Source organism: Anopheles moucheti, chromosome 2 (genome assembly GCF_943734755.1).
Source record: "Anopheles moucheti chromosome 2, idAnoMoucSN_F20_07, whole genome shotgun sequence".
Lineage (NCBI taxonomy): Eukaryota > Metazoa > Arthropoda > Insecta > Diptera > Culicidae > Anopheles > Anopheles moucheti.
The window spans coordinates 34,055,655-34,077,042 of record NC_069140.1 but is presented as its reverse complement, the minus strand read 5'-3'; the positions used below and the strand labels follow the sequence as shown (position 1 = coordinate 34,077,042).

The window sequence follows — 21,388 nt, the reverse complement described above, 5'->3', positions numbered from 1 at the left end:
GCTGATGCACCGATGGTCGACCCTTGATGCAGCGATGCTTCCATCCAAAACCCATCGATTCAGTACGTTCGTTCCACACGATAATCTACTTTATCAGCGGCCCGAAACCAGAAAATTAATTGATTCTCACCGCCACGGAGCACCCGGCAAGACGAGAACTTGCCGACATAAATATGGTCCACATGCCACACGGTGTGGGAGGGGGAGGTGATCGGTGGGATTCATTCCGCCTGTCTTCGGTGCGACGGCCGACTGACACACCGACACCTAACCTAAGCACCTTTTTCCTGTTATTCGGTCTCCTCGGTGCTGGAGCTGCGTCAAAACACAAATCGCTGTGCATGTTCCAATGCCCATGGTAGATGATCCGAGAAGGGGAGCATCGTACAGATCCAGGCACGGCAACATACACACTCACATACACACCTACGTGGGATAGTAAGAGGTGGTTACGATGGAAGCGATTGGTTCCCTCACTAATCCATCTTAAGGGAAAAAAGGCGCAAAACAACAATAACAAAAAAAAAACGGTTCATCTATCACCCTAAAGCCACCAGTGCGGTAGCTGCAATTATTAAGAAAACAATCTGACAGTAACTGCTGTAGGCGCTCGGTCCCATCTCGATGCTCCCGTGGCATGATTAATGATGCTCGTAGTGAAGATGGGAAACAAAGTTGTCAAAGCACTGGAAGAGTGCTAAACCAACAGCTATGAGTGCCCACGCTCATGACTGCCGGACGATTTCGTAACAGTGAAGTAATAAGGAAATGAAATGTATTTATCGGCTTTGCCACTATCATTAGCTATGTCAAAAAAGTCTCATATATCAGTGAAAATCGCCTAAGCCATTTCCGTCATGTTATTTTGTCTTATATTAAAAATCATTAAAGAATAAGTCAAAAAGCAAGTTTAATTGTTCCTTTTTTTTGTTTTCAATAAATGTATTGCCTCAGGTATCTATTTCTTCATCGGTATGAAACCTCCACAGTCCAACTCGAAAGATTGATGATCAAGCTAAACCATTTTCAATTTTTATAAAGATGACGTCAGGCACAAGAAATATCTCTCGCTCACTACACTAATCCTTCGCTACGTGTGGTCTACGGTGAATTTAAAGATACAGGTCATGCCATATACACACGGTTAAGTAAACAATTCTCGTCTTATTTTGTCTGCACTGGTTTCTTTTGCGCATAAAATCGTTCGCAAAATCCTATCGGCCCGACAATGGTGGATCAACCGTTTCCTTCTATAAACAGTGACGTATCAATTTTCGGTACGTTTTATTTAGCGGCTTCTGTGTATACCGAGTGTATTTAGTGGGATGTTTAAAACGGCTTTCAAAAAGATTCTTCGTACAATGTTGCTTATGAATTGATTTAATTCATACCGATTGGGAATAGCTAATCATATCTTTAATAAAAAAATTGTAATAAATTTTACCCAGCCTAGTAACAGCGTCAATAAAAAAACGATCTCCTAAAAAAGGGGTGAAAATCAGAGAAATTTAATCGTGCCTAATGATGTCGTCTAATTTATTGTTATGCTGTAAATAAATTAGAACACCCTCACATGCCCCACATGGCGCATCCAAAAAACTACAGGGCTCGGAGGAACGGACCACCATTCTAATGTTCTTTAAAACGCATTACTTTTCATCGTTGATTTGCCTGCAAGATTATGGCGACGAGCATCCACCGTTGTAATAAATTCGAATTTAATCCCGTAATCAAAACGGATGCCGAATGAGCGATGGATAGCAAGGTTCTAGACGGAATTCGAAATTAAATTCATTGTAACGTAAAATTGTAACTTTTTTTAACGCCTTTCGAAGCTCTGCGAGTAAGAACATTAATTATTTGAAAACTTCTTTCACTCTCACTGCACATGATTTGCTGGACGGTTCGCCGAGACAACGTAGCGCATGCAAGATCTGTTCTACGTTTGCGATAACTCGTACAGAAAATGTTCCGACAGCAGAAACAATTAAACTCGTAAAACAAGCGCCATCCTGACGGCCATTTTTTACGCATCATTTCAAAGGTAACAAGAGATTCAAAAACGCAAATTGTGTGCCGCAATGAAACAGCAATCTAACCCGACACATCTCACGGCCGCTGAAGTTCTAAATTCACCACCAACGCCACCAATAAGATCCGACTATTTCAACACCGGGGCTGCTGGGTAAAACAGCCGTACACAGCCGTCCAGTAAAACAGGAATCCGGCAAGAGGCTAATCCGGCTAAATGGGTGAGCAAATAAGACATAACCTACCATAAAAGAAAACTTGAGAGAGAAAAACATCTAACTTACCGCCAGCCTGAACCGATTCTACGGGTGGCGTAATTTGGGAGTGATTATAAAAAAATTCATCATAATACAGCCGGCGCATGCAGAGAGTTGATGGCGTACGTTCCCGGCTTGTGATGGCGAGCAAAGGAATTTAATACGTACGTAATGCGTATCTTCCCCGAATGCAATGTTGGGACAGAGAGCGAGAAGGTGAAAATACAGGCAGGCAAATTAGGAAAAATTAGGCGCAGAATAAAAAAACTAATTATGGGCTGAATTATTCATCAGCCTGGCTAAAAATTATAACTACCATAAAGCCTCAAAAGAGAGACAGAATGTACCTGAAATTTGGCAAACTGTTGAGCAGAAACGCCGAAGTGAATATGATTTTTTTTTCAAATTTATATTCATATTCCTCACAAGCTGCTCGTATGTATCAAATCATTTCCATCAGAATGAATGGATTGTGCTCTTTTTTTGTAGTGAAAATAATGAAAACAAAAACCATTCATTCACAGACAAGTGAATGCTTGGCTCTATCAAAACGGATCACCATTCAGCCACAACCACACTTCTTCGAAATGCCGAACCAGTGGTCAAATCTATCACATGCCACCCACGGACGACAATGGCATCATCGCACCTTCCAGCCTATTTTGGCAGTGGGTGAAGTTTGTTTTGAAATGCGTTCCATAAATTTTCCTGGCCTTTCCCTATGGATGCTTATGGATGTAAAAGCAGTGACATCATCGATGGTGTTAAAAAGAAATAATTTATAGAACCACTCTTCCGACGCATCGCAAACCCACACCCACATACGGAACGAATATAAATATTAAAATATTGTTGTTACACTTGTAATCAAACAATCAGATAAAAAGCAAACCTGTGTTTGGAATTAAATGTAAAATTAATTGAAACATCAGATGGATTAATGAATAATAAACTTCTGTTGTACTACGTTAGCATAAAACAGACGGATGCTAGTAATATAATATTCTTCTTTTTTCATGAAAATACTCATAATGCCAACAATGTTCACCATTCTTAAACGCAACCGTACCATTCTTCCGGAGCCAAAATCCAGCGCACCACATCGCCACTTGCCGGACACGCCGGTGGCAACAACCTTCCTAAAGCGGATCAACGAAGTTTCATAAATTATCAAAGTGTGAAAGATGTTAATTATTGCTGGTCCGTTTTTAGCTGCCGACCGGTGGCTAACATTGTTCGCGGCATACGTCTAATTTCACTAATCTCTTCCCTATGATGCTTACTGCTGCTTGTTTGAGTGGAGGGAAAGGAGAGCATGCGGCTGGAGACAGGAGCAAGTAGTAAACTAAATCTGCAACCTTTACCAAAAACCAACAGAAATCAAAACAAACTTCCTCCAACAGGAAAAAAAAGAGATACTAAACGACAGCTTACCGTGATTCATGCTGGGCAGGCTTGTACGCTCAAACTTATCTGGTTGGGTTTTATGGATGTTTAAATTAATCATCACCCCCAGCCTAGGATAACATCTACAATGTGGCTACGGTAGCGCAACAGCTAGGTGTATCATGAAGTATCGGATTGTTTTTAAATGAATGTTTTGATCATTTGCAGCTAATTTTATTTATTTTAGTTTTTCTTCTCCAGAACTTACAACATAATTTAAAAAATAACTCACGCGTGTCTGGTAGATCGATAAAAGATTCAGCTTTTCAAGATTTTTTGCAAAAAAAGAAACAATTTCTAACATTTGTTTAAGTTAATAATAATTGTTTATATCAATTCCAATAATAAATAAAAAATCCGTTTAAATAATGTGTGATAATCACCATAAATTTTGGTGAATTTAGGGTAATTACCACAAAAAGTTGTGTGACGGATCATTGCAATTAAAATGACTGATGTCTGCAATGTTTAATAACAATCACATCTTAGCCTGCCGTAGTCTTCTCAGAAAGCTTACAAACTGTTATCCATTTCCGCCCTCATACATCAACTTCTCATACACTTGGACACTTGGCGATGACATAACTTCAACATGTGCTATCAAAACATGGCGTCATTTCGATTGAATCAGCAAGCTACAACAATGATCCAGAAAAAAAACGGTGACATCAGTCCAAATGTTTCACTTTCAAGTGTATTAGATAGGGGTATCGAGCAGGAGGAGTGCATTCTTAGAACTATACCATAGTGTCACGATGTAATACACGACCCCTGCCTGTTCACCAATGAATGGAAGGCGTGAAAAACTGTCACTTTTTGTGTGTGTGTGAAAAAACGAACAAATTGATTGGAATCCAGTCCCCTGACCCTGTCACCTCCGTACGTCGTAACTTATCAAGAAGCTTAACCGCGTACGATTGTCCCACCGGCAGCGGTGGCGGCGGCGGCAATAATATGATAATTAAGCAATCGGCTGCGGTACGAAATGAAAGACACCGGTACCGTATCAATTCCGAAAGGCCAATGCCAACAGGGGGGAAAAAAGCGAAGAAACTCACAAGCCCATGACGAGTGCGAGCAGCACGAGCGCTGGAACTCACGATCGCCCTCGGCAATGCCACCAAAGCCCTAGCACGGCAGTCTACGGCACCACTTTTGGTCCTATGCGCCATGCCCATATACGGCACATAAAATGACCGGTTAGCGTATTTTTTGTTTTGTGGGTTTTGTCTGCCGACCTTATCCACCAAGCACGCAGTTGCTCGAGTTTCGCCTTCATTCAATCGCGCCGAAGAGGAGACCTCTGCGAAACGCACCAAATAAGGAACTTCCCTGTGCACCTATCTTGGTCAGTCCCACACGGTTCCATCACCGGTCCATCTTGCGGGGCCGATAAACTGTATCGAGTAGCTTCTTGCTTTCCACCTACGTGTTCCGAACCGGGTACGAATCATAACAGTCCCAAAGAAATAACCACCAATCGACGTGTGTATCTAATGCTCTGTTTCTACCGCTACGCAGTCTCGTGACTAAGATTGATCTTGCAGTCTATCTCATGCAAATAGCAGCATTCGGTACGAAAATAGTTACGATCCGATGAAGGAAAGGCAACAACGGTGGTCGAGATCTTCCATGTGTGCTGGATGCGATGACCTCGGGCCTCAGCAGAAGAAATCTTATCCTTGAAACATCTCGAATTCTGTTCCTCCAACCACAATACCACAATTTCTCTCTACCGCAAAAAAGGGTTTTTTATTTTAGTTGTGCTGGCATGGGTCTCCCTTACATGGTGAAGGAAGCCACAAATACATAGGTAGTGTATCCTAATGGGAAGGCGCGTCTGTCTGGAGCAAAACCGAGTCCAAGATCGGCTTCGCCCGGGCGGAGTGTTAATTGAAAACAGGTTCTCTGACTCTTCGCGAACTGTACGAGGGGGGGTTTTTTTGTTAGCAAAATATAATCGACCACAAAACGAAGTAACCCATGATGATTTACGCTTAGCGAAAGTGGCATCAAAGCGAAGGTCTCTTAAAGAGGAGTTCTTGAAGTATCCATTGGTGCAGTAAAAAAAATTTCGTTATGAAATATCGCAACGAAATACGTTCCAAAATGCATAAGATCATACGTATAGAATGATGCATCGCATTCATCATGCATGTAGAATATTTTGCTACAGCAAGGTTCTTCGCAAGCTATAGGATCAAAAGTTGATTGACTTCGGCAGAGATGTCTCGAAGGGCCTTAACGAATTCCAAAGCTTCAAAAAATACCTACTTTAGCAGTTATTTTCAAACATTCTTCGTATGATCGGATCGGAAGAAACTGTCAAAATAATTGTCACACTTATCAAACAGTACGACCGAAATGGAAAAATTGCAAATCCTAAGATAAAACTAAAATACAATGCATTGCATGTGTAATCCGGATGAATGCACCAAAACCCCTCACGCGTGGAATGTTTAAACCGCATACCGCACCGTGCGCAAAACTTCAATAAGCCCATCTTAGCATGCTCGAGTTCGTCTAAGCTTGCGGCACAGCAAACACGGTCCAACCTTTTGGAAACTCCCGCCCGTTTGCTTTATCTTCAACTACAGCACTGCCTTCTTATCGTGACCGTTCGGTGTGCGATACGGTGATGCGCCTCGCGTCTTTGAGTTACATCATGCACAAAAATATGCACCAACGCAAGCGCTTCAAACACTCTTATCAAGAACCTCGTCGTCAGCAGTGCTTCGGTGGACAATCGGTGGTATTTTTTTAATCAAGATCGTGAGACTCATGCACGTTGGGGGTTTAGGGGTGGTAGCGGCGGATGGTCGGAGGGTCAGCAAATTGGATCACCACACCGTGAACGATCGCGAGTGGAGTGCGTTGCCGGATACATTGTGGCAGAGCAATGCTGCTCCCGGGTTAAGCTACTTGAGCCCGATATAACTTGCGCTGTGGGCAGCGACACGTGGAGCAACACCAGCAACAGGTGCGGTACGAAGTTCCTGATAACCTTTTTTTCTCCCTTGCACAAAGATTCTTATTCTACTCAGTGCATCCAGTGGCAGGCGTTCAAGGTGTACAAGTGGAATGTAGGAAGAACTGATAGCACACAATTGACGGCGAAAAGTAGTCCTCCAAATCCGACGCCAGCATGCATTTCGATGGACACTTGGCCCACACTCGCACACACATCGTCTGCAGGGCGACCCACTTCAACTCTCGAGCAAGTTGCCTTCGTTTGTCAGCACTCGGTACATTGTTTGTTCTACCGGTGTGTCGCGACACGCACAGTGCGTACACCCATACCCCCGGTGTGGTCTCCACACTCGCTTACCTCACTTTCCACGATGGCTGGCTGTTGCCCGGCTGCATTCGTTCCGATGGCGGCTAGAAGTAACAGCAGCAATGCCGCTACCCTGCACCTTACGGCCGCCATTGCCGAGGCGGCGATGCGATCACTTCCGCTGATGTGTCAGCTCCGGGAACGGGAGGATCCGGTGAGGATGGTTTACGGGAAGTTAAACACTAAAGTTGTCCTGCTTAACGCACCAACACAACACTGTCACTAAATCCGAAAGTGCAATAGAAACCCCTCTTAATCTATATAGCTGATGAGGAACATTCCATATTCAAATTTATAAAGTCTAATTATAGAATCATAAATATCAACATATTACACAGTAAAACATTTCACACATGGTAGATGATAGTTTCCTAGAAATATCTTTTCCTTATCACTGATCCAAATATAATCCAACAATACTCAAACTCTGGACTCTACTCTAAGATTTCTAGTTGCATCCCTAACACGAACTTCAATCCTCACCGAAGCACAGCGTAAGAAAAATAGTTGCGTCACGAAAGATCACAGGAACGATTCAGACGCAAAGGTGGTCTGTGCCAGAGGAAAAAAAAGGCCCCAAACCATAAGGTAAATATTAGCAATAGCTCAAACAATGCAACACAAACTAGATGATGACGATAGCGGGCGCGATAGAGCCACGGCCTACACAGCACCACATCTTTTTTATCGCGCCAGCAGTGTGGTCTCTTCGCTTTCGTGCCCGGTATTCGATCACAACTGTTCGAAACTATGGCCCCGGTGTGGTTTTTTTGTTCTCCGTCTTCTTACCAATAGGGGAAGATGAGATCCGGCCCCGTGTACGTTCGATCTATGCGATAAGAAGGGGAGTAGGCATTCGAATTGATTTTGATTCAGCGCGGTTACCAGCTCGATAGCGCTTTTTCATTATTACCGGCTTCCAAGAGGGGTTGAATGAAAATGTTCACATACCCACACAAACACAAGCACACACACACGCACACACATACACTTCTTTATATTTATAAACACTCATGCACATAGGACAAATAGAGGGAGAGAGAGAGAGAGATAGTGGTAAGTAGAATCATGCATCTGTTGTCATCTAATTTTGGACTACATCACGTTTCACTGTTTCGTTTGCATTGTGCTCCCTTCCTGTAGCGAGTTGTCAAGAGTAACCATACGGAAGATAGGATTGACACTATACGTCCTTAGGTATTCCGATCCGAACGTGACGTCAAGCGACCGTGATCGAGAAAAGTTCAACTTTTCAATTGGCGATAAAACCCCTCTGGGCACGATCGTCGGTCACCCTAACATGTGTGATCTTTCGTACTGCATGGTTCCTGGTGCAACATGCTGACAATTCAACACCTTCCGCCAGCGAACATGATCTGCGCCGTCGGAACTGTCAGATTCCGACGTCCCTGTTTCTGCTGACGAGTGCGTCGAAGCCGGTGCCACAGCCACGGGAACACATCAGTCCAGCCAGTACGGACAGAAGGGAAAGAAGTCGGCCGAAAGAAGGGTTCGGGACAGGAATTGGACACTGGTGCAGACTGGCAGTAACACCGCGGTTGATACACCCGCACACACACCCGTCGTGGTTCTTCGTGCTTCAACAGCATGCCCCGCACCGATCTATTAAAAATACACTCTCGCGCACGCACAACCAAACGTACGCGCGCGCGTACACTCACACCCGTGCAGAGCCAGACGCGCCGACTTCTTTAACCTAAAGTCTACACTTGGGCGAACGGCCGGGAATCGGACACGATCCGAGGGGGGAGAGGGGGGAACCCCAACACAACGCACCAAAAGCAACGGGAACAGATAGTGTGCGGGAATCGGAAGAAGGAAAGCACTTGCCGAAATGCCGAACCACACTGGCTGAGCCGCGGCCACGAACTGAGCCGCGATACGCAACCGTCGGGTGCGCGAGCCGAAAACCTTGCGTACCGACCGTCTGTCAGACGAACGAAAAATGAACCATTGCCGTTGATCACGTCACTAAGCACGGCGTGACCTCGAGACCACTGCTTCGAGAGTTTTATCCATGGCCGGCCGCGCGGATGAACGCAAATCCGAAATGGACGAATGCCCAGGCTCATCTTCGCCACGCTCACCGTTCACCGCTCATCTCACGGGGTTTTGCGTTTGCTCCACGACGGAAGTCAGCAAATCGCTGGCCTCCCCGATGATTGGTCCACACGTGGCCGGCCCCAAGCCGGCGAGAAGGTGGAGTTCTGAGATAAATCCCGAAACCCCTGCACGGAGTAAAACCGAGACCAGGTGATAACACTCCGTGCGACACGCTAATGCGCGGACTCGTGTCTTTGGCACCTCTCCACGTGGTGTGGCGTTTCTCCAGTAGTCATTCATTTCTGCCGGCTAATATGCCGGTTGTATGCTACACCAGCTGTTTGCTTGCATTGTGTTCATTCGCAGCTTCGTTCATTCCGGTGGGGGCCCCATGCGAAAGCTCGTTTGAAACAAAAATGGAGACGCTTTTCGCCACCATCGGTTGATTTCGCCGACGGTTGTTGTTATCGCACGTGGATGGGTTGATTCTGAACTTACGTGATTGCTGATCTTTTAATATATAAATAAGTTGAATTTCAAACATCAAATGTGTGAAAAATCAAAATATGACCAGATTAAAAACACTTTCAATCGCTTTTACTAATCAACTTTTGTCGTCTGCTTATGTTTATGCGAATAAAGTCAATACAATTTTACCTCACCAACAGAATATTAATCGATAAGAGCTAGTAAAACAGCATTTTGTTTCGCTTGGAATTTTACTTCGTCAGAACACAAGCTTTCATTGTCTTAGAGAGTTCATTCACCGTGTAGATGGCGGCACTGACTTCAATGGCGTTTCAAATTGTAACGGTTTTTGAACAGTTGGCGCTGTTTATTTTGATCAAATGAAAATTCATTGAATTTAGTATACCTTTGGGTTGAAATTATTAAAATTATTTCAATATATAAGCAATACGCAAATCCGCTTGCAATTTTTCGAAATGGCATTGTCGTCATGACCTATTTATTTTATTTACATGAATTTTCAATTGTTAATGGAGCAATGGATAAGATTTCGCATCATATCAAAGATCACTGCCGGCCGATTGTGTGCTATGATCATTTTCGACATGATAAAACACATTCGAAAATACAGCTCGTCAGGTAATTGCTAGGGCTTTTTGTGACGACTTTGAGACTATTCTCCATAACCGCCAGCAAATAGTAAGGGTGACCGGTCAGACCGGTGACATCATAGGTATTGCAGGGTTTGGTTAACGGACCTGTTAAAACTAACAGACGCGGTAAGATTTGAGAAAAGAGTCAATTCGTAAGCAGAATCATCTATTGTCCTGGTGATAGCAAAAATCAAGACCATCAGCGACTAACAATAAGTAGAACAGTTCCAATTAATATGGAAAAATTAATCAAACTGTACAGTTAAGCGACAAGATTAAACTGAAGTTTGAGTTCGTATGCAAAAATGTGTTATTGAATTTGTTTATCAATTATCCTCGTTACGGTGTTTTTTTTTAAACATTACCCATTCCTACTGCGTAAATTCCTGGCGATTGCGCGTATTATGCGATTATTCAGTAGAAAAGTCCCCACGGTATGCCTTCTTGTCTTCGAAATTCTCGTGCAATAAACTGAAAACTTTTCAAACCGTCATTTTTCTTTCCATCGGAGGGCTTCTCCCCGAACGCAGATGGGGCGCAAAAAAAAACAATAACTTACCAAACTCACGCTCTACGAATCCCTGCAAGGCCCGTTTTGTCGTAGAAAATGTCGTACGCCACCTCGAAAAATGTAAACCACTGCCGTAGCAGAGGTACTGCTACCGAACATACATTTTCAATGGAGCATTATGCCCATGGCTCGCGTGAGTATCTGGTCACCTTGCACCGATTGACAGTCCCGGGTTCCCTACCGTACCTATCACATGCACGTTACATACCGTTTTGTTTTCTCCACTCCATCTTCAGTTGCAGTTCCGGTCGCATTATGCGAATGGTTCCTGAACCGGAAGCCGTCTTGTTTGTGTGAGGCAAAGGGAGAGAATTGGAGCACTGGTCGGCAGAGAAGTTCTCGCATACTGCCAGTTGAAAGTTTGGGTGCTCTCAGATGGCACGTGACGGTACCGAAGGATGGAAAGTTGGGTAGAATTTTGTCGCTTTGTCTCTTGTACGGTTACCTTCTACTACGCATTACACGTGACTGCCTGACGACCGGCACGACTGTGGCCGGGTGTTGGTGATAGGTATGGTTAAACCTTCCCGTAGGGGTCTACAGCAATACAGAACGGAAATGGATAGAAGAGCGCCCAGAATGGTTAACACGTCTGCGTTCGTCACATTGCAACTGTTTGCCATTCGTCTGTAAACTCAGTTACTATTCCATTTCAAGCTGTAAGATGTGTTTTCACTGGCAGAGAAAATGTTCCGTTCCTGGGTTTAACTATTTTTATGCCTAAATCAAGCTCTAAAACAGTCAAACACCAGTTACAGTTAATGCATCGTCAAAATGGTTTATTCAAAGAAGTTTATCTAGTTTAATGAAAATAGGTATGAATTAGTTCGTCAACTTTTTGTTTCTAAACTCCGGTATACATTGGGAATGTTTGTACGAAGTTTGTTTGCCATAATTCGCAACTTGAAGGTTGCCCGCTTGCTTCCTGCATTATTGACAGTTCCGAAATGTGTTTTCTTTATCGCGGCGTAATATGAATTTCTTGCCCCTTTTTTGTTCGATTTGGTAAGCTATCAAACCACCTGCTGTGATTTACTGTAACATGTTTTTTTCCCCCGTCCTGTTTCTTTAAATACCACATACCACAGCGTCTCCCGCTAGTGCTTGTGTAACGCACATGCTAGCCAAGTATGCTAGCTAGCAGGGGGAAAAAAAGCGTGTAATTCCATCGGAAACTCTCGCCTGCCATTCCAGCTATAATGGCAAATTAAATGACCATAAAACAATTCGAAGCATGTCAGCAACAGGCCGCGTCAGTACACCGACGCATGCCGATACAGCTTTCGTGTACACATTTATTAGACCGTTAGCCTCCGTCGAGCTGGTTCGGGGAGGCCCACCCGTCTTTACTGGCGATGTTCCAAACAACCCAAAACCACCACCGGTTTGCGAAAAGCACGTAGTGCTTTTGGATGGCGAAAAGTTGCCGCTCGTAAAAATGCAAAGAAAACGTTTGCACACACCGCTGTGCTATACATACACCAAAATAGCTTCATGCCGGGTTGCCAACTTGCTTGCAGCGTTGCAGTGAGGACCTCCCGGTATTTCCTAAAGGTCCTCAAATTGGAATGGATAAATGACAGCTCGTCGAGGTGGAAATTGTAGCGATGAAAACATCTCAATCACATCCTCCACCGATCGAACGATTGGTCAGTGTTTGTTTTAAAATGACACAGTGTCCCCACAGTTTCCGTACCCCGCCAACGACGTCGGTCTTATCCTTATCGGCACGCGTGTAACTGACGATTAGCCACATGTCACGCTGATCGATCATGTGCAAAAAATGTTAATTATTGCGAAACTCACGCCTCGTGGCACTTTCCAATTACACTGATTGCAAAACCGAAGGATGGGGAATAAAATTACCACTCGAAAGGCACTCGGTATCCACGCTGCAATCTATTCCCTTTCTCTGGTAGCTTAACATTTGCTCACGTGTTACCATCGTTTTCGTTGGAAAGATTTCGAATAAATTTTGGAATTGTCGGGCCATGCAGTTAGAAACGGGCGGTAGGCACATATCCTGCCACACAAACTTGTTGCCACCGGTGTGTACCGTGTAGGGGAAGTAAAAGTTGCTAAGCAAGCTTAACTATTGCTTCCTCGGTATCCGAGAGTAGTGAAACATTCACAAACAGTTTCGTCACAGTTGATGGAAAGTCATTAGGAATCGTTTATTCATGCTTATTTTAACTTGGAAAAGGTTACGCCTTCATTAAACATCCCATCAAATGTTTGTCCAGGTTATAAATGTCTACAGTAAATTATAACTCCCAAAACTTTGAATCGACCAACTTATCCGTACCTAATTATCGTTTCATACAAGGGATGTAATCAGATATAGATATGAAATGATTTGAAATAGCAACACATACCTAGAGTTATTAGAATTTATCAATAATATATGAGAGATTTAGTAAAGAGAGTACATATATTTATGGATATTTGTTCTGTAAAATGCAACCTACGTGAGAATTTTTCAAATTAGGTTTTGACAGTCAACATATTTTAAATAACGAATCTAGAGTTTAAGTTTCTTTTCTACCGTTGCTAGAAACGTGATTTAAGGTCTCAATGGCTAGCAATTGTGCTATGGTTCTTAATCCAACAGTACGTAATGTTTTAGTTCTTCTAAAGATCTAACGATGTTTATCTGTAAGTTCCATTTTTACCCATTCGGGAGACCAAAAACTATTTTGCAGGATTTATGAGACAATCTATCTAGCAACAATTAATGCCTTTGGTGTAGTCGTTTAATAATTTAATTTATCCGACTTAAACAAGTTTCGCCTCCCCAATCAACCTTCTGTGGTGGCGACGTTAAAAATTCGCGAATGTCTGAAGTAACGGCGTAAGTGTCAAAAGTCAAACCTCAGTCTCACATTCAACTGCATTCTGCAACTGTCAATATGGAGCAATCGGATCGTTACATATAATTCGAACTATAACAGATCTCATCAGGGTAAAAAATTTCATAACTTTGTCGTTCTGATCATTGGTACTGATCATTAAATCCTTCTAAATACTTTCCACAAATGCGATAAGTTATCATCACATTTGGATAGCACCACATTTACAAGGTGGTGATGAAATTAGGAATCAACAGTGTGTTATAAACCCAAAAAAAAAGAAAGAACAAATCGAAATTTCCTATACAAGACAAGGAACCACATAGGAATAAACAAAAACATAATACATATACTAAAAACAATAGGAGACAAAGCAACATCAAATGTTTTAGTTACAGGCCAGGCCATATACAAAGATTCGTAAGACAAGAGGATCCCATATCAATGCTTATTTGATCGTGATCTACCTAAATCCTCTAATAAGAAAATTGGAAAAAAATGCTCTGGAGAAGCATGACTGCATCACAGTATATACTGATGATATTTCAGTCTCCCCAGTCTTCCCCAAGCACACTTCATAGAATTAAAGAGTTAATCACCCAATTTGAAGAGGAAACTGGAGCTAATTAAAGCTTTTCTAAACGTAAAAGATTAAATGTAGGACATACAGCAAATTGCATCAACATCTCATTATCCTGGCTCAATACAATATACAAATATTAGAAGTCATAAACTATATACGGCTCATGGGCAGTGAAAAAAATAACGTATCATGTATGGCCCCACAACCACAGCATTCTGAATTCAATTCAAAAGGTCATTATTTGCAACACATAGAATATGTCCAAGAAATGGTATATAGCTGCATTTTTTCTCCACTGAATTCACAGATCACCAAAATCAAGGCAGAAATAACGAGATTTGTCCAAAAAATGGAAGCAAATATCGAGAAATTTACAGACAAATAGTATGACAACCAATCAGAAAAACATGTACTCCTATTTAATGCACGAAAAAGTGCACAACAACAAAACACTTGAACAAATGAACTTTAGAAACTCTTAAAAATGTGAAAGATGCGATGGAATAGACACGTTAGAACACATGTACACAACCTGTCTCACGACAAAACAAAACTGTGACTTTTTTTAAGTTAACTAAACAATTAAGTAGCCTAAAACCACAAAGCTAGAACGACTAAGATTTCCCTGATACTACAAAGAAAGGAGCGGGTTTCAAACACTTCGTTAATTACATACATGAAGTAAGTCAAAATCCCGATGTAGACATAAGTGAAGAATTATTAAGTGTACATTTTTAGCCTAAGATATTTTGTATTGAAATACAGTTTATGTTCGAATCTTTAATCAAATATGTAGTCCCAGGTTTTAATCTAAATTTATAGTAATGCACAAATGTCACAAATATAGTACACGTGGTTGGCCATAAGCAATACTTTTTCACTAACTTTGTCGTTAAATAACAAATCCGCTCTACGATCAGTTACCTCACCGGCAATGACGGCATAATTGCAAGACCGTTGCCAGCCAATAGCACCGCAGCTTACATCCGCCATGCAACATATTCGTACGCTCACCCTAGCTGGCGTGGAATGATTTTTACATCATCAAAAGGACATAAGCTTTCCTTTCCCATCGGCCAGTACCGAGCGGACCGAGACCGATTTACCGCGCCGTAGAACATTTTATCATTCAACCGCGCCACCCAAATCTTATTGTTCGCAGACTAACTGAACTCAGTGAAATCCAAACACCCACAGGAAAAATGGTTGCAGCAGCGCTCGAAGTGTGCTCTCACGTTCACGGTTGGGTGAACCTAAAGAAAAGCATCCATTCACCGTGTCCACGAGCGCACCGTAATAGCGCACCGTAGTAAAAGCTGTCATTATGTGCCTTATATCAAATTGATTTTAATAATTGATGAACGACTCCATTCTCTGGCCGTAGTGAAACCGCACACCGTCCACAATACCTACCGGCCCATTACGCTGTGCCGGGCGGGATGAAGGAAACAGGCCCAAAAAGGAAAACCTTCGGCAATTGTTTCCCCGGGTTGCAGGGACACATTCGGCAACAGCGAGTAGAATTAAGCATTCACACAAGCTTCATTTTTCATCCCGCCACACTGTTTGCCAACTATCCGCCGCACGTCATTCTATCCCACCGGGGGAAAGCTATTTCTGGCCGTGCTCCCGCGCCGCAACGGATGCTGTAGCGGGTAGCGTAGACACGTGGTCGGTTTGGCGCAGCCGGGACGCGCAAAATTATTTACCTCGTCATTGATTTGCCATTACGTGGCGGCGCGACCCTTTGTAACGTGTCCCCATGCATGTAAGAGCGAAAGCATTCGTTAACCGAGCGGATATGTCAGCGTTACGACACGCGAAAGATCGATCAAGCTTAGTGAAGTTACCTGGTTGTGCAAGTTGTGCACACTTTCCATCAGTTACTATTGCTTGGATCTTTAGAGCGAAGTGTGGCCAAATCCCGGTCCTGCAGTCCGTCCGTCCGGTGTTTTTGAATCACGCGATACAACCCCGGTATCAAATTACCTTGGCACGCCACGTACATCTCAAGCACCCGTGCTCAACATCGGCGTAACAAGTTCACAATGGTAGCAAAGGGTCTCGTGCAACGTGCGTACCACGGTGTCCTTTCCCACTATTGACACGGTCCAAAACTTTTCCAATATAGCTGTCTGTATTGCTCTCTTGCTTGCTCCTTTTCTCTCTATCTCGCTGGTACAAGCATTACCCCTCGGTTACACTTAGTTTCTCGCTCCCTCCTTCTGGAGGAAAGTTTTCGCGCGAGTTCCATTCCGCACTAGCAACAGCATCGTCTACTGCCTTCGGGCAAGTACTGCCCATTGTTAAAAGCCAAAAGATTTCCAGCTACCCTGCTGTCGGTGATGGTTGAACCCGAAGCGAAGGAGAAAAAAAAAACCGGGACGCACCGACGGAAAATAGTGGATGAGGACCTATTCTCCCCGTACCACTGCAATCGCCGGCGCCCGTTCGAGGAAAGGTCAGTTCAAGAAACACTTCAAACACGCAATATAAGGAAAAGAAAAGCTACACTCCACTACCAAACCGAACCGAACCTGAATCCGACCCGGCCCCGGCCATATTCTGCACCATCACTTTCGGGCCCGTTTTGTTCTGCTTTTCCCGACCATCCAGCAGCCGGCTTACACGGGTAGGGATACAGCACGGCGCACATTATGATGTTACAGAAGCATGAAACAAATTTCTCCACCGCCCCTTCACACCCACCCATTGGGCCGAAATCTCTGCGTCCCCGGCCGCGCACTGACGGTTGAATAAAAGTCGGTTTGGCCGCGGGCCGTACAGGACAGGAAGATAGAACGCGCCGCAAGTGAGTGATTTTCCAACGCATAGTGTGTGTTTGGGGGGTAGCGTGGCGTAGCCAAAGGGATAGGGAAACGAAGTTTCTGCACCAGCGTCCCATCAGCGAACGGTAAATATAAAAAGGAGATTATTAAATGAAAAACATGCTCGAAGAAAAGGATCCATCCTTCAAGGACCATTGTAGTCGGCGGTTGAATGCAAATGACACAACTGTTCAAGTGTATATGTCATAATCATGCGACCAGCGCGCCGGTAGGTTGGTTGGAATTCCGCTATCGCAGATGTTCGAATCGGCTGTTCGAGCATTGAACGAAAATACACTATCATATTTTTTTTATTTTCGCATTTCCTTTTTTCCATTCCATCACGAAAGATGCTTTCCCGATACGTCTTAGTCGGTTAGGCTTTTGTTCAAATTTGTTTGCCAAAAATGCTCCACAAAACGTCAAACGATAAGGAAATGTTACAGTACCTTTTGGATTCACCTTTTGGATGTGAAATTGAATCCCGCGTGGTAAAAGAAGTAGTCTCACCCGACAATCAGCATCCATTCGGTTAAATTATATAGCAGCCCGGGGTTTTTAGTGGACACTCGCTGGACCTTACCACGTAATGATGGCCAAAACCAGACGCGCCCGTAAGGACCGGAGTAAGCACTTCGAAATCCGGAACCATTTGCGGGATGTTTTCTCCGATGGTCGAAGGTGTGCCGGAGCGGCAACGATGATGATGATGATGGGATCGGAAGCGACGTGGTTTTCTCGTGTGTCCCCTGTGCGGGGAGTGTGAATATGAGTGGTTACAATTTGTGTGGACGCACCTAAAATCGTACAGAAAGCAAATCATTTGTACACCGGGTCGGTTTGAAGGGTGTCGGAAGCGGGGTTACGCTTTCTTGTTCCGACGGTGTGCCCAACGGTTGTTATGTAATTCGTCCATTCTTTCGCGTACGGTTATCATGTTCCCATCATCATCACCAACATCATCATCATCATCATCACCAACGTTTTACCATTCCTTAGTCCCATTGTTCGGTTGACCGTAACGGGTGAGGAACCAGGCGTCTCCATTTCCGGCACGAAGATCCTCGGTCGGAATCATTATCGGGCGGGTAACAATGCTGTACCGCTTCTTTTATGGCCCTCATTAATCTTTAATTGTTAACCTGTTACGTTCGGTTGGTAACGGTCGGTTGATCATTATTACCACCTTATCCCTGACCGGAACTGTTCTGTACCACCTGGGGGATTTTTTTTTTGTGCAGACGTATTTTAAATTGGCTTCGCAGCAGGTACTAACAATTGTGATTGTTATATTTATTGCTGTTGACATTTTGTAGTCAACGACTGTTTGTAGTCTATCTGAAAGGCATAACCTTTTATTCCATCTTATAAATAGGCTTCAACCTTCTGAGGTAATATTGTCTCCTTGCTAGTTTATACAGTGTTTTAGATAATATTTTCCATTTTCCAACAATTCCTTTGCTTCAAGACAAATATTGTTCTAAAGTATTGTGAAGCACATGAGATTGGGCATGTTTTCATAAGCTCTTTCTGTTCTTCTTGGAGCACATTGCCTACAGATACCACATGTTGGAAGCGGCATTCGTACGACGGATAGTACAGAAAGCATTCTCAGTATATGTTAACACAATCAACTTTCCAGAACTTCAACCCGGCACATTCATCCATGACCGCGATGACGTTCTGCACGAAGTAGTTTCTTTTTTTCTCATCAATCACAATCTATATTGATTACTTTACGAATCGAATAGGATTATCCTCTGGTAGCAACAAAAAAAAAACATCCCGCTAACCGAACATACAGGAAGATTTTTTTTTGGGCAATGATGATTCACTCCGTTAGCTCCTCAATGCTACAGCTCCACCTCCTTCCTTCCCTGTCGAACGAGTGAGCATTTCCTAAACTTTTGAACGCTTTTCTGCTTCTAGTATTGGGTGCGCGCACAGCAAAATAGGCAAAACAAAATCCTTCTTTGAAACGAATTTGGCGAAACCATTATTCGCTGCAGGGCACGGTATCGGGATCAACAAATTCGCTCGATTAAATTGCATTAGCGAAGGGTTCAATGGGGAGGGAGGAATATAAAAAAAAGTTTCGATAAGAACGATTCCGTGGGATGATCTTTTGTGGTTCGCAGTTTTTGTCTATTGTTATCGTAATGACTAAAAATAAGATCAAATTATGGCAAGGGTTAGCAGAACCGGGGCTTATTTTGTTACACCGCGTATCTTTCTAAGCTGTTGAAACAAACTTGAAAACGAGTCTTGAAACATATTTTTCGTTTTGTTGTGCCAATTTATAGTGGAGTTTTTTTTTAAATTATAGTATAATAACCATCATGATATATTAAATTTACACACAATAACATTCTGTTCTGTTTCTTATTTGTTTGCTCGGACTTGATAGAAAATTTAGTTGATTTCAGCACTCATATTAAAGGGCTGAGGAATTGGGTGACGTAGTGCGGAAGAAAATGCTATTTCCCCTTACTTATTAATTTCAAATATAAAAGTCATATGATATTATATCATATCACAGACTTTAAAAAAAAGCAAAATAAAATGGTGATTTAAAATCAAATTCCAATCACTCGTTTGAAGTGATGATGCAAACTTTTAACATCGTCAAAACACATTTATAAAAAGATTCAATGTTGGGTGTATTCTTGGAACGGTTCGTAACATAACGAGACACTGGATCCGTATACTGCCACAAACATGTTCTTTTTTATGAGATCTTTTCACGCGCACCGTTCAGGACTGTTCAGGACTGACTGTGCAAAGCAAAATGCGTTAGCAGTTGTGTGGAATATTTTGATAAATTATTTTATTGTTACAAAATCATATTATGTTTCTAATTAGAGAAGAAACGAGATAGACAGACAGTAGTTCTCTCCAATTTGAGTAAATTATGGTTAAATCCCATTGTCGTTGACTTGACAGAAAATGAAGCTTATAGTGCCTAAAGAGGAAACATAATAGGTCAAAGTGTGTTGAAGCGCAAGTAGCCCTTCTGTACCGGTAGCACAGTAATCATGTAATGGGTCAACAAATGCTTGGTGTTCAGCTTTACACCTTTGGGAAGCAATAAAAAACCAATCGATACCATAACGAAGCAAAACACTGTCCACACTGTGACTCGCTCTTCGCTTTATTTGTTTACGGTGGTAATGCAATAAATTGCATTCATTGCTTCCGCTATTGAACGCGAACGGAACGTGCCGTTTGCGGTGAGTCCGTTATTCATCCGGATCGCTTAAAGCGCGTTAACGTACTGCGGCACCATAAAGTACTCCCTTTCATCTCGCACTTTGGGACACGTGGTGTTCTCGTTTTTTGAAGCGTCCGTGCGCTACGAGGTTTTTATGCACATTTCTGTTCTGTTACGGAATTTTAATTACACCATTTCGTACAGGCTGTAAAAGCTGCCAGCGTGGAATGAATAAAAATGAACCGAATTTGTTTGAAATACATACTTCAATTAAAATGCAATTAAAAGGTTATGATGCATCGGCACTAACTTGTGGGCAAAGGTTGCTAAATCTGCAAACCATCACACTTTTCATAAAAGTCAATTCAATGTAAACCGTGTTCACGCTTTATGTTTACCCGAACCGCAGTACTCACCCGGTTGGATGAGAAGCATAAGCCGATCCCGTTTTAATCGAGTTTCATCCCAAATACACCCAAAACGTCCATCTTCGAGGGATTCTACAGCGAAATACAGCCAACGTCGACATGATCATGAAACCCCACATCCGCACAGTGTTCGAGAAACGGGCCTTGGAAAATTTATTGAGTTATCCATCTAGCGGTAACGGTAGCTGTATGGATTGGCCACCGAAACGCTGGAACCGATAAACGGCGTGCTGGATAGTCTAGAAAGTTTGAAGAAAACCCGCTGATCTGTTTATTTGCGCAATCAATTCGGGCGGGATGGGCTGTTTATCGAAAATGCCGCTCAAACAGTATAGTTCGTGCCGGAGAGACCAGACCGGCGAAGAAAGCAATCGTACGCATCGCATTCACTACACTTGACAAGTTTTACCACCACCAGGAATGAAGCAGTGGGAAATGTTTTAACGAAACTTTTGCCAACCGTTGGGAATTGGCGATGCGGTCGGTCATGTCGGCGCTGTGCCCATGTATTTGAGATTTTAACTTTACAAAAACCGAGCAGCGTTTATGTTGATTAACACTGTGGTTGGTTTTTAAAGTTCTGGAGCGCTTCAAACAATGAAATGGTTGTTAATGCGCACCCAACAGCTGCTGCGATCGAGTCGCAGACGAAGCTACACAAT

The 21,388-nt window shown here is 43.0% G+C and overlaps 1 protein-coding gene across 1 annotated transcript in view; it reads right to left on the bottom strand.

Moving 5' to 3' along the window:
* Nucleotides 1-8,944, bottom strand: part of LOC128299257 (basement membrane-specific heparan sulfate proteoglycan core protein) — a 99,097-nt gene extending 90,153 nt beyond the window's left edge. Inside the window, exons 1-2 of the mRNA XM_053035161.1 lie at nucleotides 8,869-8,944; nucleotides 7,063-7,293 (exon numbers count right to left, since the gene is read on the bottom strand). Coding sequence (XP_052891121.1) covers nucleotides 7,063-7,164 — 102 coding nt within the window. The 5' untranslated portion in view covers nucleotides 7,165-7,293; nucleotides 8,869-8,944. The remainder of the gene's footprint in view (nucleotides 1-7,062; nucleotides 7,294-8,868) is intronic.
* Nucleotides 8,945-21,388: the final 12,444 nt, after the last annotated feature.